At 41.5% G+C, this 13,656-nt stretch overlaps 1 protein-coding gene across 2 annotated transcripts in view; it reads left to right on the top strand.

Moving 5' to 3' along the window:
• TRAFD1 (TRAF-type zinc finger domain containing 1) overlaps window positions 1-13,656 on the top strand; it is a 239,071-nt gene that overhangs the window by 90,944 nt on the left and 134,471 nt on the right. For both annotated transcript variants that reach the window (XM_078667427.1, XM_078667426.1), the window contains exons 5-6: window positions 1,397-1,808; window positions 10,170-10,433. In XM_078667427.1, the coding sequence (XP_078523553.1) occupies window positions 1,397-1,808; window positions 10,170-10,433 (676 nt within the window). The remainder of the gene's footprint in view (window positions 1-1,396; window positions 1,809-10,169; window positions 10,434-13,656) is intronic.

Genomic DNA, 13,656 nt, shown 5'->3' with positions numbered 1-13,656 from the left:
AAGTGCACCCTAAAGACAGGAGTTATATGAATTCCTCACCTAGCTTGGTTATTCCTTAGTGGCTAAAATTGGGAATTATAGAGATAGCTTGGAAGTCAAATGTGCGATAAAGTAGCATGATGGTTAGTTCGTTTAGAAGAGGCCAAATTAAATAGGCAAGGTGAAACATCCCAATATTTGTATACAATAATGTTGGTCCTCTTGGGTGACCGTCCCTCATGAACCACTGTGGAGCTTCCTGAGTTACAAGAGTGTGTGTTAAAGGTTGAGATGGTAAGATCTCTTCTATATTGCTAATTCAAGAACTGGCTAATATTTTCCTTGTCGGGAATTCTGTAGTCACTGGCCTTTGTTTCATACGTTGTCTATTACCCTCCTGAATCAGAGGGCAGCATTGTAGAGAAAACGGCTGAATTTTGGAAAGGCATTTTGAGCAATACTATCAGCAATGCCTCTGTAACCATAAACATTTCTTCAGAATACATTGGAGGGATGGGTTGTCATTTCATTTCTCCTTTCTTATGAACGTGAGAGGTCACTGGACCAGTGATATCGATCATTCTGCTTATTGCATATGTGTTTTTTTTTTACCATCATTAGTCCTGCATGAATTGCTACAGTGTGCAGGTAAATAGTATTGGAGAGCACAATTACGTTATCAATTTGCTTTGCTTTGGATATTCTTTTTTCTCTTATTTGTGGAACAGTGGTTTCATTCATGTTTCTTGAAGGTCTGACGTTGCAATGACAAATTTACATGCTGAATGAGTATAGTTTTTATTGCAAATAACAGTATATTTTAGGAAGCAAAAATGTTACCTTTTGTATAAATCAAAATAAAGTGTATTTATTTGTTTTACTGCTGTTTGGTCTATCGAAATCAAAGCAGAAATGGGAAAGTGCATACATTTAAAGTGACAATCGCAGATAATTACAAACTCCCACTACTTTGTCTTTGCTTACTCTCAGCTCGCTCATTTGTAGGAGGGGGGTGATCGAGTGAGTGTATTCCTTAGAATCTCCTACTCTACGAACCTTGGTGGCATTGATAGTTTAGTCCCCATGCTTAGTAAAAAGATGCTAGTATCCTTACTACCCTGAAGAGCCCCTTCTTTTCTAAGAGAAACAAATGGGGAGAGTGCCAGAGAATCTTTACTAAACAGCACTTTCTTCAATCAGTTAAAATATATTAAGATCTATGCCAGGACAATTTAATTCAATCTGCTTAGATTTTTACACAATCACCTGTTCTCAAATTAACCTATATCAAGTACATTTGTTAAAGAAATGTAGAACTGATGCTTTGATATTGTAATTGTAAATGGTGACTTATGGGCATACTTGAAATTTATTAAGTAGTCTTGAGATTTGATCTGCCATTTCATCTGCATTTTAGGTCTCAAAGTGTCCTTTGCGCCCTGCACAGTGCCAATACTGTGAACTCGAGTTGTCGCACAACAAAGTAAGCGACCATGAAAGTTACTGTGGCACGCGGACAGAATGTTGCAGCAGTTGTGGTCGCAATGTTATGGTGAAAGATTTACCAGCACACCCTACAGTTTGTGGAAAAGTGACTGAAGACCAGAAAATAAATAGTGAAAGACTTCTTTCCCGTTATAACCATAGGGATAATGGTGAAACCTGGTTCGATTCGCAAACAACCCGAAATTATCTGGGAGAAGATCATATAAGACCTCAGCCAAGGATACCCAGACAACTTCAAAGCCGGTTTTATAAAAATGTTTACCAGTCATTGGCAGGGGACGATAGAATGCATGCACAAACCATGCATGTTGACCAGAATCTAGGTAAACGTCTAAATTGTGAATGTGGCATACTAAAGTGAGAAACGCTGAGCTCAGGTGTGTGTGTGTGTGTGTGTGTGTTTGCCCACTTTTATTTAGTCTTGACGGGACTGTGTTAATTGGAAAATCTGAACACTGTTTTATTTGTTATTTTGAATAGTGTTTGTGTTCTCCTCAATTTCAAGAGTTTCTTCTAAATATACTATTTTCATTCCTATTTTGAAATATATTGCCAAAACTGAATGTATTTTAACCTTTGTGTAGACTTTAGTTCGTATAGTTTGATCCTAATGTTTCTGAATGGCAGAATCAGTCTTGTTACATCTTCAAAATGTTACCCGGACAAAAACATATTGAAGTGTAGTTTGCAGCAATTTAAAAAAATCTCACTGCAGATCAAAATCATTTGAAATATCATCCTTAATGAGGATAAAATTACTTAAATCATATTTGTGTAGGCTTGTGTCCAACCAGTTAATTTGCACTTGTGAATTTAAAATAAATAAATTGAAGACATAATGAGCAATGGCTTAAACTCTACATTTAATCTGTAACTTAATAAATTCTGCCATTTCTGAGCAGTTATGTAGCTCATGTCCACTGTTACTTTAGGTAGACAAACCTTCAAATTCTTGCTCTTTCCATGTAAATCATTTTAGCGAAAGTGACATAGAAGAAAGTAAAAATGTTGGTGTTTTACATAATCATAGGTATGTAGGTTTGCATATTTACATCGAAGAAGGTGGTTAACTTTGTGCAAGTTCCAAACCTCTTGTCCAGACTGTGCCGTTTATATGTACTGCCTCTTGTTGAAATTGAGTCCTCTTGATGCCATGCATGGAAGTGAGTCTGAATTAAGAAAACACAAGTACATATTGTTCCCGGCTTTAGATTGCAGAAGAGGTTTAACTGTGTCATCCCTTTTAGGATTTTTGTTGGCCCAGGTATTTTGACATAATGACTCCAATAAAGGAAGTAATCCCATTAATTAGTGTATGCTGGAATGTGCCTAAAGTTGTGGCTGCTCATATAGGCCTGATGTGAGCAGTTTTCTCCTGTATGTTGTGTGACTAGACTGTGCCAAAGACCGATGAAGTAGGCTTTAAGGCAACGTTGTAACTTTTCAAAGTAATTATGAGTCTTTATCCACTTTGATTGCGGAATGTGTCTGGGTTCCTGAGCTCTTAGCATCTTTCTGAAAGGGCTTACAAATCGCTGGATAGAAGAAGCAGCACAGCCTTTATTTTATTAGGCTTATTTACATTAAACTCGAGATGTTGATCCATTTCCTGACTTAGAGGTTTGGTTTAGGTATTGTAAATGATAGGTTGTGGAGGAGTTTGCATACCCCTCGCCCCCCTGTTTTCTTTGTTAGTTAGCATCTGTGTTTCATCTTGATCTTGCTATACCAGTTATATGAATTTTTGTATATTTTACTAGGCCTGGGCGTAGTTCGTGGAGTTTTGCTACGCGGAACTCCGCGAAGTTACAAAAAAACTTAGCGAAGTTCTGCCAGTGACGGAGTGCAGTGCGAACTGCAGTTTGTGCTGGTATTGCTGCCACTTGGGTAGAAATTCTACCCAAGCAGCAGCTCGCGTACGTATTGTTCGCGATCGCAAACTTACAGTTCGTGAGCGGGGGAAAAACTACGCTGAACATCTCGAAGCGGACTTTTCTGCACTCCGCGAGCTTTGCGGAGTGCAGAAAACTGTGCAAACTCTGTGAACTAGCGAAGTTCACCGCCCAGGACTACATTTTACACCATTTATGGATTTTCATTGCTATACAGACAGAGCAAAAATTGCAGTGGAAGAAAAACCTCTTTAAATAGGAAGAGATTGATATTCAGGAAACTGCATTAGGAGGAGGTATTGCCACTAGATAAAACTAGTCAGGGATTAAACTGGATTAAAGGCTATATGAGTTAGGATGACCATGGCAGCTACAAGTAGCATATAGAATAATTGCGACACTCTGCGCAACTCTGCTGCTTGCTGTTTCCACTTGAGCTTTTACAGGATAGCTCAGGCAGGGTCCAAGAGAACCCCTATACTTTTCTTGTAAGACATGGCCTGAGATAAAAACTGTAATTCCCTTATGCATCCCACAGTCACAGGCAAACCAAGACATCAGCAACAGTTGGCTGTAAAACAGGTTTCCCATAGATCCCTTAAAGCACGAGCACTGTACACCCCTATAGCAAGGGCACATTTGGTCTTGTGCTTCTGAGCCTATGTCTGCAGCCATGGCGACATCATTGTCCTTGGTGCCCCTCACTAAACTGACAGTCTCATGGCATCACCTGCTTCTGGTGCATTCATCATTCATCAGAATAGCTGCTGAAGCAAATGAAAAGTGCATGGCACTGCTGCCCTCCTGTCACTTCCTTGTCTGGCCATGTTTAAGAGTTCACTTTTAATTGTTTGTTAATAAGACCCTGACGTAGGCCATTCAGGAATGTTAAACATATCAGACTTAAACCTGCCGAGATATAATCGGGCTTTCAACAGTTTGTTTTAAACAGATGTGTGTTCTAAAAGGCAAAACAACTAGGTAAACGTAGGGTTTTCTGTATAGGCTATTATGCCGCGAGTCTCGTGACCATGCCATAAAAGCCCTGTAGTGCATTTAAAACCTTTTAGTTGCAGTTACCCACATTAGTTATCTGTCCTTTAAACCAACTACGTAAACATTTGCCAGTTAAATGAGCGGTAAATACAATTACAGCGCAAAAGCCCCAGGAGCACGTTTCAGAAGGAGATGGCAGGGCTTGACATGCCTTGAGTTGTGATGCTGTTATGTCAGCACAATATTGGCTAAATTTGTTTTGCATCCATTTTCATCATATCGAAATTTGCAGAAGCATGGACAAATCATGGTCCCTTACCAGTGAATCTATTTTGCTGATCCAGGTTACCACTTGGACTCTACTCCCTTTGGTTTCTTTACAGACCTATCGGTTTTAGATTCCCACTGCTAATTGAGCTGGAGAATGAGATATTTTCATGTGCCACAAATTGTAGTACTTTTTACTTATCCTGGACCCAGGGGCCAAATACAGAACCACACATAGCATTCCTTCACCATCAGAGGCAGGGAGTCTCGAATCGGCATGGTTTCAATGCACGTATTAACCTAAAATTATATTGTTGCTGGAAAGATGTTCATTTAATTTATTGTTGTCAAAGTTTGACATGTCTCGGGTTTTCGGCGTTCCTTTACATTGTGAGCCATGTCAGAATAGAAGTTTGGCTTAAAGAGACACAAAGTTGAATAGACATTGCTCTACTCTTCTGCTTCAGATTTAAAGTAGATCAAGTGTTTACGATAGGCATCTGTTAATGAGATGAAGGCTGACCATATATGGATAAACTTTGTGATAACATGTAACCTGGTGTATGCAGTGGTGGTTCACCCTTATGGGCGTTTGAGTGCCGCCTTTATTTTCTGACCTTTTTTTTTTTAAAAATTATACCAGCAGTGAATTATGCCTATTATTAGTCATTGTCATAATGAAATGTAAATCTTCTGGTCAGGCAGCAACTTGAGGCAGTGGCATCTGTCTTATGGCTAGCACATCAGAGAGATTGTTTAGGACTGATGAAGCCCCAGCCTTGTACTCGGTGACTTGACTCACCTCAGTGACTGCCAATCTATGAAGAGCTGAAGCATCACTGCTGAAAGTAGGCCTGGGACCTGTACCTTTAACCTTTGCAGTGCACAGGACTACAGGCTAATCGGCCTGTCTCCACTCTGTAAAATACAGAAGCAGACTGGTTCAGCACTAATCGGCCTAGTCCCACAGACACCTTGACAAGGGCATCAACAACTTCAACAACTGGATCAAGAACCGCGTGGACTCCCTTGCACCCATCAAACCCACCAATCATAGTAGATCAAACAAGCAGGCCAGCTGGTACACAGAACACCTCAGATACCAAACTGCACTGTAAACCGCTAGAAAGGAAACTAAGAGCCATCCACAACACCACCAACAGAACTACCTACAAAGCTGCACTCAAATGCTATCACCAACAGATTAGAGACACCTAAAAAAAAATCACTAGTAGACTGCATCAAAGGAAGCTCCAACAGCTGCAAGAAGATCTTCTCGATAGTCAAGGATTTCACCCTGTCCTCTGCCACTCAACATTACTATCTCCAAACAACTCTGCAACAACCTATCCAATTTCTTCCACAGCAAAAGAGTAAATCTCATTTTGTGCACCAATCCAAACCCAGAGAAATCATTGCCAAGCTACCAAGACGGCTACCTGACAGAATGGACAACACTCACCAGAAACAACACAACAGTAGTTAAGCGGACCATCCACTCAGGGACCCCAGTGGACCCATGCCCCCACCACATCTGCAACCTGGGATTATCACCAATCAGCACCACCCCGACCCACATCATTAACACGTCTGCCACTTTCTCGGATGAATGGAAATTTTCAGAAATCAACGCCCTCTTCAAGAAGCCCACAGCTGACCCTAATCGGCAGAGCAATTTCCCACCCTCTCCCTACCTCCCTGTGCAGCCAAAGTGATTGAGAAGGCTCTTAACGAGCAACTCACAACGCACCTTGAAATTCACCACCTTCTAGACAACATACAATCCGGATTTAGAAAGACTCACAGGACCAAAACAACACTCATCTCGGCCACTGACTAGGTTAGAACCATCATGTCCTGGTCGACATCTCCGTGGCCTTCAACAATGTCTCCCATAACACCCTCATCAGAATACTCTGCGAGATTGGCATGCAAGGATCTGCTATCAAATGGATTTGTTCCTTCCTCTTGGGAAGAACCCAAGAGGCTAGCCTGCCACTCTTCACATCAGAGACCAAGAAACTGATATGCGATGCCCCACAGGGATCATTCTGCAGCCACACTCTTCATCATATGCACAACACTGCTCGCCAACATCCTTTGATTGCAAGACCTCACCGTCTCCTATGGCATGACACCCAACTCATCCTCTCCCTGACTGATCAGACAAACACCACCTGAACCAACTTTACCAACTGCATGACCATGGTAGCAGACTGGATGCAAACCAACGGTCTGAATCTCAACTCTGACATGACAGAAGTACTGGCCTTCTGCAACAAGGCTGTCCCATCGTATTCCATCTGGTGGCCGTCAGAGCTAGGACCAACACCTACACCTACAGACAACACAAGAAATCTAGGGATCATCTTAGATGACAAGCTAAACATGACTGCTCAAGTCCATACAGTGTACACCTCCTGCTTCCGTAACCTACCCATGCTGCAAAATATCTTTAAATTGTTGCCTCGGGACACCGGATGGACCATCAAACAAGCACTCCTCACGAGCAGGCTGAGCTACAGCCACACTCTATGCTGGAATCTCCAAACAACTCCTACACAGAAACGAGGCCATGCAGAACGCAGCCGCAAGGCTCTTACTCAATATCACATGCCGCACCCACATCACACCACACATCAGGAAGCTTCACAGGCTCCCCATTCACAAGTGCAGCCGATTCAAACTTCTCACGCACACATACAAAGCCCTACACAACACTGTACCAGAATACCTGAATCGTTCACCAGACATCTACGCCCGCCTCCCTTTTACACACTCCCAGCATTCACCAAAGCAAAACTGGAGGTCTCCCGTTCTCCTACATCCCACCTAAGATATGGAACAACCTCCCGCAACACATCTGAGCCTCCTCCGTTCTACAAGAAGCTGAAGACCTTTCTCTTCATATAAGCACATTGGGACCACACACCTAAACACCGTGCCCAAGCGACGGGATATGCTCTTGGGTGAGAAGTGTGCTATACAAATAAACATAACATAACACCCTTTATAAGCTTGTCACAAAGTTAGGAAAGTGTGGGGTGAAAAGGAAAGAGATTAGAACCTTGAACTTTCAACTGTGCAGGTTCTGTGTTTCAATTACTTAGTGCTGCGTGAGGCAGGAAGGAGCTCTGTGTCTGCCTTTACGGTAAATCGACCAGCAGGAGCTCAAATAGGAAATTTGCAAGCAGCGATGTAAGTGAGACTGACGGCAAGTAAGTGACGGTGAATAAGTGTGAATGAGTAATATTAGTGAGGGAATGTAAGTTAGAATGTGATCTGCTTGCCCTTACCATACTGAAAGTAATTAATTAAATATTTACCGATCCACCCTTTGTCAAATACTGGTGCTGACATACTGGAGGTAATGCTGGCACTGGCATACTACAGATAATTAGATGCCCTAGCAAAATGCAGGTGCAGGCATACTGGAGGTAGGTCTTCGCATAACCAGTATCTGTGGCAAAATATGAACACTAGCATAATAGAATATAATTCTTGGCAGATTAGGTTCCAAGGAAAAGTGTTGGCCTTGACATACTGGAGGCAACTTTTAGTATATGGGGTGCCCTTCGCAAACTGCTGCCACTTGCTCATTGGAGTTAGTCCTTGGGAGAACAACCATGGTATATGGGAGGGAAGCATCCATTAGAAAATGCTGGGCTTGTTATACTAGAGGTGCTTTTTGACATAATGGTCACCCTTGATATATAGATGCCATTAATAGCAAAACTCTGGCATTGGCATATCTTGTGTCCTTTTTGGCTTTAGGAAAAACCCAATGCATAAGGGGCCACTCTGAATAAAATGCTGGCCTTGTCACAATGGAGTCCTTTTTTGACAGATCGGCGCACCATAGTATATTTTGAAAAAGACAAATGGGGCTGACCTCTGGGTAATGTCTGACTACATTGGTTTGCCACTTCATGCAAGCACTTTAAGCAAGGTCCCTTTCTAAAACAAAGCTGCAGGCAAAAAGAGCGCCTCTGAATTCTCTGGAAGGCTTTGTCCGTGATCACGCATTCCTGAAGCTGGGGATTTTAGTCTCTTGGCTCTGGGATGAGCATGTATTTGTATAAATTTGAAGAGCATTCTCAAGAGCCACGTACTGTTGTGTATTGCAAATGTGTACATGCTTTTATATAGAACCATTGTCAGTAATGCATGCTGAGCTTACAGCTCAATGTAGTTCCTTAGCGTGCTTGCCCTAATAGTAAAAGCTTTGTGTTAGTGAGCTCTAGATACAGTCTTAAACATCCTATATACTATGTTTGCATATTCTGACTTGACATCAGTCTTTTATTCTCACAACCATACAGTGGCACTGTAAACTGGTTGTCTTTGACCCAAAAACGTTGTGGTCCTTAATTGATGAGAATTTCACACCCTCTTGTTTAATATCCTGCTCGCTCCTAATAGTTGTGTTGCACCAGGCAACAAATTCTTCTTCGGCTACCTGTGGCGCTCTGTTAAACATAATAAATAAGAACATTTGCATTTGCTCTCACAATTGTTTTATTTTTTTGCTCATTTTGCTCAATTGTTACCCAACTGGTACACTTGAGCTATAATGATGCCTATTTCAGCAATTTGCAATAATGAGCTATGTGGATTGTGTTATTTCAACAAATGTATTTGTATTTTTGAGACTGCAGTGCCCAGATGAAATAAATACCGATTGCAAGCAGAGCCATCCGCTACAAACACAATACACTTGGATAGATAATGCATGATTTGCATGATACAAAATACCTCTATAAAGCAATAAGGCTTAAGAAAACTATATAGTTGTCTGGAACACAATAGTTTGATTTCTGTACCCTGCCAATAGCGTGTTTAGGGGAATGAATGAATGAAGGAAAGAAAGGCTCTGGCTTGAAAAGTTTCATGCAGTACTAAGCCGATGCAGTTGTTGCTCCTCCTGGTAATTCATTTGTCCATGTGTGTTACACGTAATGGGTATATAAGGTATGTGAAGCCTTACTGTTATGCCTCGCTGTTACTTAATTGCAATGCAGCTTCCACTGCCGCCTTTGGTAACTGATATTGATCCTATACTATGCGTAGGCTATAGATCCTTGGCGTTTCTAGACTGTGAACTCTTGGCAAGAGTCCCGCACCTACAACTGGAGCGACATTCCCTGTTAATAACGGTCTTGGAGGAGGATGTGCCGAGTCTCGACTGTGAAGCACTAGGCTACAGCAGGAGAGGCCTAGGTGGAACCTCGTTGCATGCTAATGGGTTTATGCTAGTTGATTGTCAATAGCCCAAGGATTCTGACTGGGGTCTGCTACTAGTCTCATTCACCAGGGAGATGTGGGGGAGGGTGATGGACCGAGATTGGGGGTATTCAGTGGGTTGCAAGGGAAGAAGAGTGACTGTATGCTACAGTTGTTCCTAATAGGCAGGCGTGGAGGAGGACAAAGAGTTGGGACTTGAATTCCTGTTCATTCATAATTGTCCTTTCCATCAGAATGTTTACTATCACTATGTTCTATAAAGTGTTTGTTTTTGTCCTTTTCAAGTTGGTGATGAAGAAAATGTGCAAAGGAATCTGATCCCTGGATTGACTTCTCCTGGATGGGAAAGTTCAAATTCTGATTATCTGTTGGCACTTAGTCTCCAAAATGAGTTTCCTTCCAGTAATAATGTGGACCAAAAGACAGACCGCTGGAGAGAATTCTATTCTAAAGATCGCAGTCCATCTAAGTACCTTCATGAACACACCACCAATGACCTTTTCTCACGCGATGTTTCCATTCCAGTAAATAATATAACCGAACCTAAATGTAAGTAACCCTGTTTTATGCATTCATAATGACCATTTTTAATTCATGCTTAATTTCATACTGTGTTTTCTAGAGCTGATTACATGTGGATCTCCAATATTCTTCTAGTGTTCAGGTAACCATGTCTGCCTGGCTGTCTTTCTTTGAAGTACTGATAGGCAAGGTTTTTGAATTGAGGTTGCATTGCATTTCCAACTGACAGTAACTGCAGTGTGACAGTATTCTTAACCTAATTATAAATGCTCGCCACAATCATTTGACACCCAAGCCTACTTTCAACTTTCAGAAATGTCAATAATTGGTTCCAAGGCGAAGAAAAGACAAAGCAATGTCAAGGACGAGCATGACTGAGACTTTACTGTGCTGGGTAATCTCCCCTTGGTCTCTAACAGGGGTCTCCAGATTTTTCTATAGTGAGAGCTACTTCTGATCAGTGACAATCATTGTGAGCTACTGTAGGCTGAGCAACTCTTGCATTGGTACCGGACGTCCCCTCGCCCAGCTTAATTAACTTTAAGCCTAATGTCCATGAAGCCAGATGCTATTGTTTGAACAGAATACTTTGACAAGGGCCACTATCACATGTCTGACATGTGTGTTAGTGAGAGCATGGTCTTTGGGGATATATGTGCATGTGTGCTTATTAGTGTGATATGTGTACGAGTGACTGAGAGGCTATGGCACAGGCCATACCTTTCGCCATATGTGGCCCTGTTACATGTATAACCCAATTGGGTGAAATTTAAAGTGCAGGAAATGTTCTTCAAACGTGTTCGGAATATGGAACATTTTTATGCACTTTAAATTTCTCCAAATAAAGTAATGGCTGTATTTTTCACTTATAAATATGGCACTGTATCGAGACAATTAAACCGAGGTTAGCTTTGTTTATATGTATTCCATAAAACTCTTCATTTACATCTTCTCTAATTTCCAAGTGTCACAGTTACAAACACAAAGCATTTTGCTCAGTGGCCAAGAGAGAAGGTGCCGTATTTATAACAGAAAAATGCATTTGTTTAAATGGGAGGAATTGTAACTAAATAAACATGCTTCATAAAACATTAAGACCTATTTGGCTTAATTGAAAGTGGAGAAACACATTAATACTTAATGTTTCATAGAAAACATGTTCTTCTCTTTAAATTTCTCCCATTAAAAAAAAATGGTTATTTTTAGTTTTAAATATGGCACAGTGCCAACTGGCCATGGGAAGCCAAAAGCGTGCTGCTTGTAAATGCAACAGTTGAAATTTGGAGAAATTTAAAATGAAAAGTTAATTATTAAAGTAACATTTTATTTTAGCTTTCTCCCATTCAAAAGCATTCATTAACATCATTTTGATCTCACACTTCACTACTGGGTAAAAATACCAGCAAGTAGATAAATTGTTGTGATCAAGCCTTTACTAATGTCTAAAGCTAGTTCTCATGCTGCATTTTGCCCTAAGAGTGCTGCCTGATAGCCTAACCGAATACCCAAAACAACTGGATGGCATTGACACAGTTGCAGAGGCGCTTTACATTGAGTAGGGTGTATGAGTGAAGCCACTTTCTTTAATCCCTTCGCCGTGCGGCAAATTCCGCTGTGAGGGAGGGGGGGGGGGGGCTCTCTGGGTACCCAGGACGGCTCCCGGCCGTCATGAGTCACAGTAGGCGTGTGCTCATAAAAGGCCAGGAGCCGTCTGAACTCCACCCAATGATAAATTCTCCCGCACAGGCGGGGAATTAATCACGCGTGGGCGGAGCGGCAACGTTCGGACAGCTACCGGCCGTCATGAGCACACGCCTACTGTGACTCCTAACAGCCGGGAGCTGTCCTGAGCATAGAAGGTGTTAAAAAATAAATAAAAAGAATAATAATTATTTCTAGATAGACCCCACTCTGATATTCAGAGCGAAGGTACACACTTTCCATAAATGGCAGTGCAGAGCAGTTTGACATGATGAGGAAAGAAGTGTACAGTTCAGATATGTTACCATGCTCTCTACTCTGCATTGGAATTAATGTTGGATGCAGCAATTAATCTGCACTCTATGTGGGACGGGTGCTAACTTTCCCAATTTCTCAATTAGAGGTTGAAGAATACAGCCATTTGTCCAATTCTCTGGCTAGATGAGTGATCCTGTTAAAAACTGCTTGCTCATTTGTAGAGTTGCTTACAACCTGCTTTCTACTTGCTTTTCTCACAGTTTATTTTGCTGTTGCCCCACTTATAATTTGAGAAGTAAATAGAAGCACCTCCAGGCAGGCTTAATTTTAAACTTTGCATTAAAGAAGGGAGAATTTGGGCGCATTGAAATCCGCAAGCACTCTTTGAACGGCATGTATAACAGTGTTTAGAGAACAAGCAATATCATTAATTACTGGGGAAAAGAAAACTGATAGGATGGACAGGGTGGAATAAAAAATTCTTAAGTTAGAGACAGCCCTACACCTATCAGAGGATGCAGTACAGGCCCATCTACTGAAATGCAAACAGCATTAATACCTAGCTGAGAGCAGAGCACGAGCATTCTTTAAGCCTCCCAATGCAGACTGTACACAGAAGTAAATACATTATAGAGACTGGTAGCATGGCTGGAGCAGGGAGATTGCATTAGGAATGGGGTCTCCGGGGGGAAAGCCACATCAAGGTAACAAATACTGGGAAATAAGGAAGTAGCAGATGTTTTTGCAAAATACTATAAGCAATTATACAAAACCTCAGATACAATAGCAGAGGAGATGGGGAATTTCTCAAGCTCCTTAGGCTCTCACCGGAGAACAGGCAAGTACTAGATGCCACAATAGAGGCAAATAAAATTGAAGTATTAACCAGTGCCCTTCTGGCTGGCGAGGTTGCGGTACCAAACAGACTGCTGATTGAGCTCTGTAAAAGTCTCAACATCCTACAGATGTTTATGGTAGCCAAAGAAAAGGGCTGTCTTCCCTACAACCAAAGATCTGCTATAATGGTGACAATATTAAAACAGAGTAAGCCACTTGAAAGCACATCATACAGACCAATATCGCTACTCCATGTAGAAGCAAAGGTATTGGTGAGTAGGTTAAGAATAGTCATAGCTATCTCGTGTACCCAGACCATTTAGGTTTTATGCCCAACATGAGTACCATACTCTCCATAGCCTGACAGATGTCTGGAATATATAGATCAGGTGACAGTCAACTGTGGTACTGTTACTAGAATCTGCAGTGCCGTTTAATGTTTAGAAATGGGCAT

The sequence above is a fragment of the Lissotriton helveticus genome, chromosome 11 (genome assembly GCF_964261635.1).
Source record: "Lissotriton helveticus chromosome 11, aLisHel1.1, whole genome shotgun sequence".
NCBI lineage: Eukaryota > Metazoa > Chordata > Amphibia > Caudata > Salamandridae > Lissotriton > Lissotriton helveticus.
This window is presented reverse-complemented; position numbering and strand designations above follow the sequence as displayed.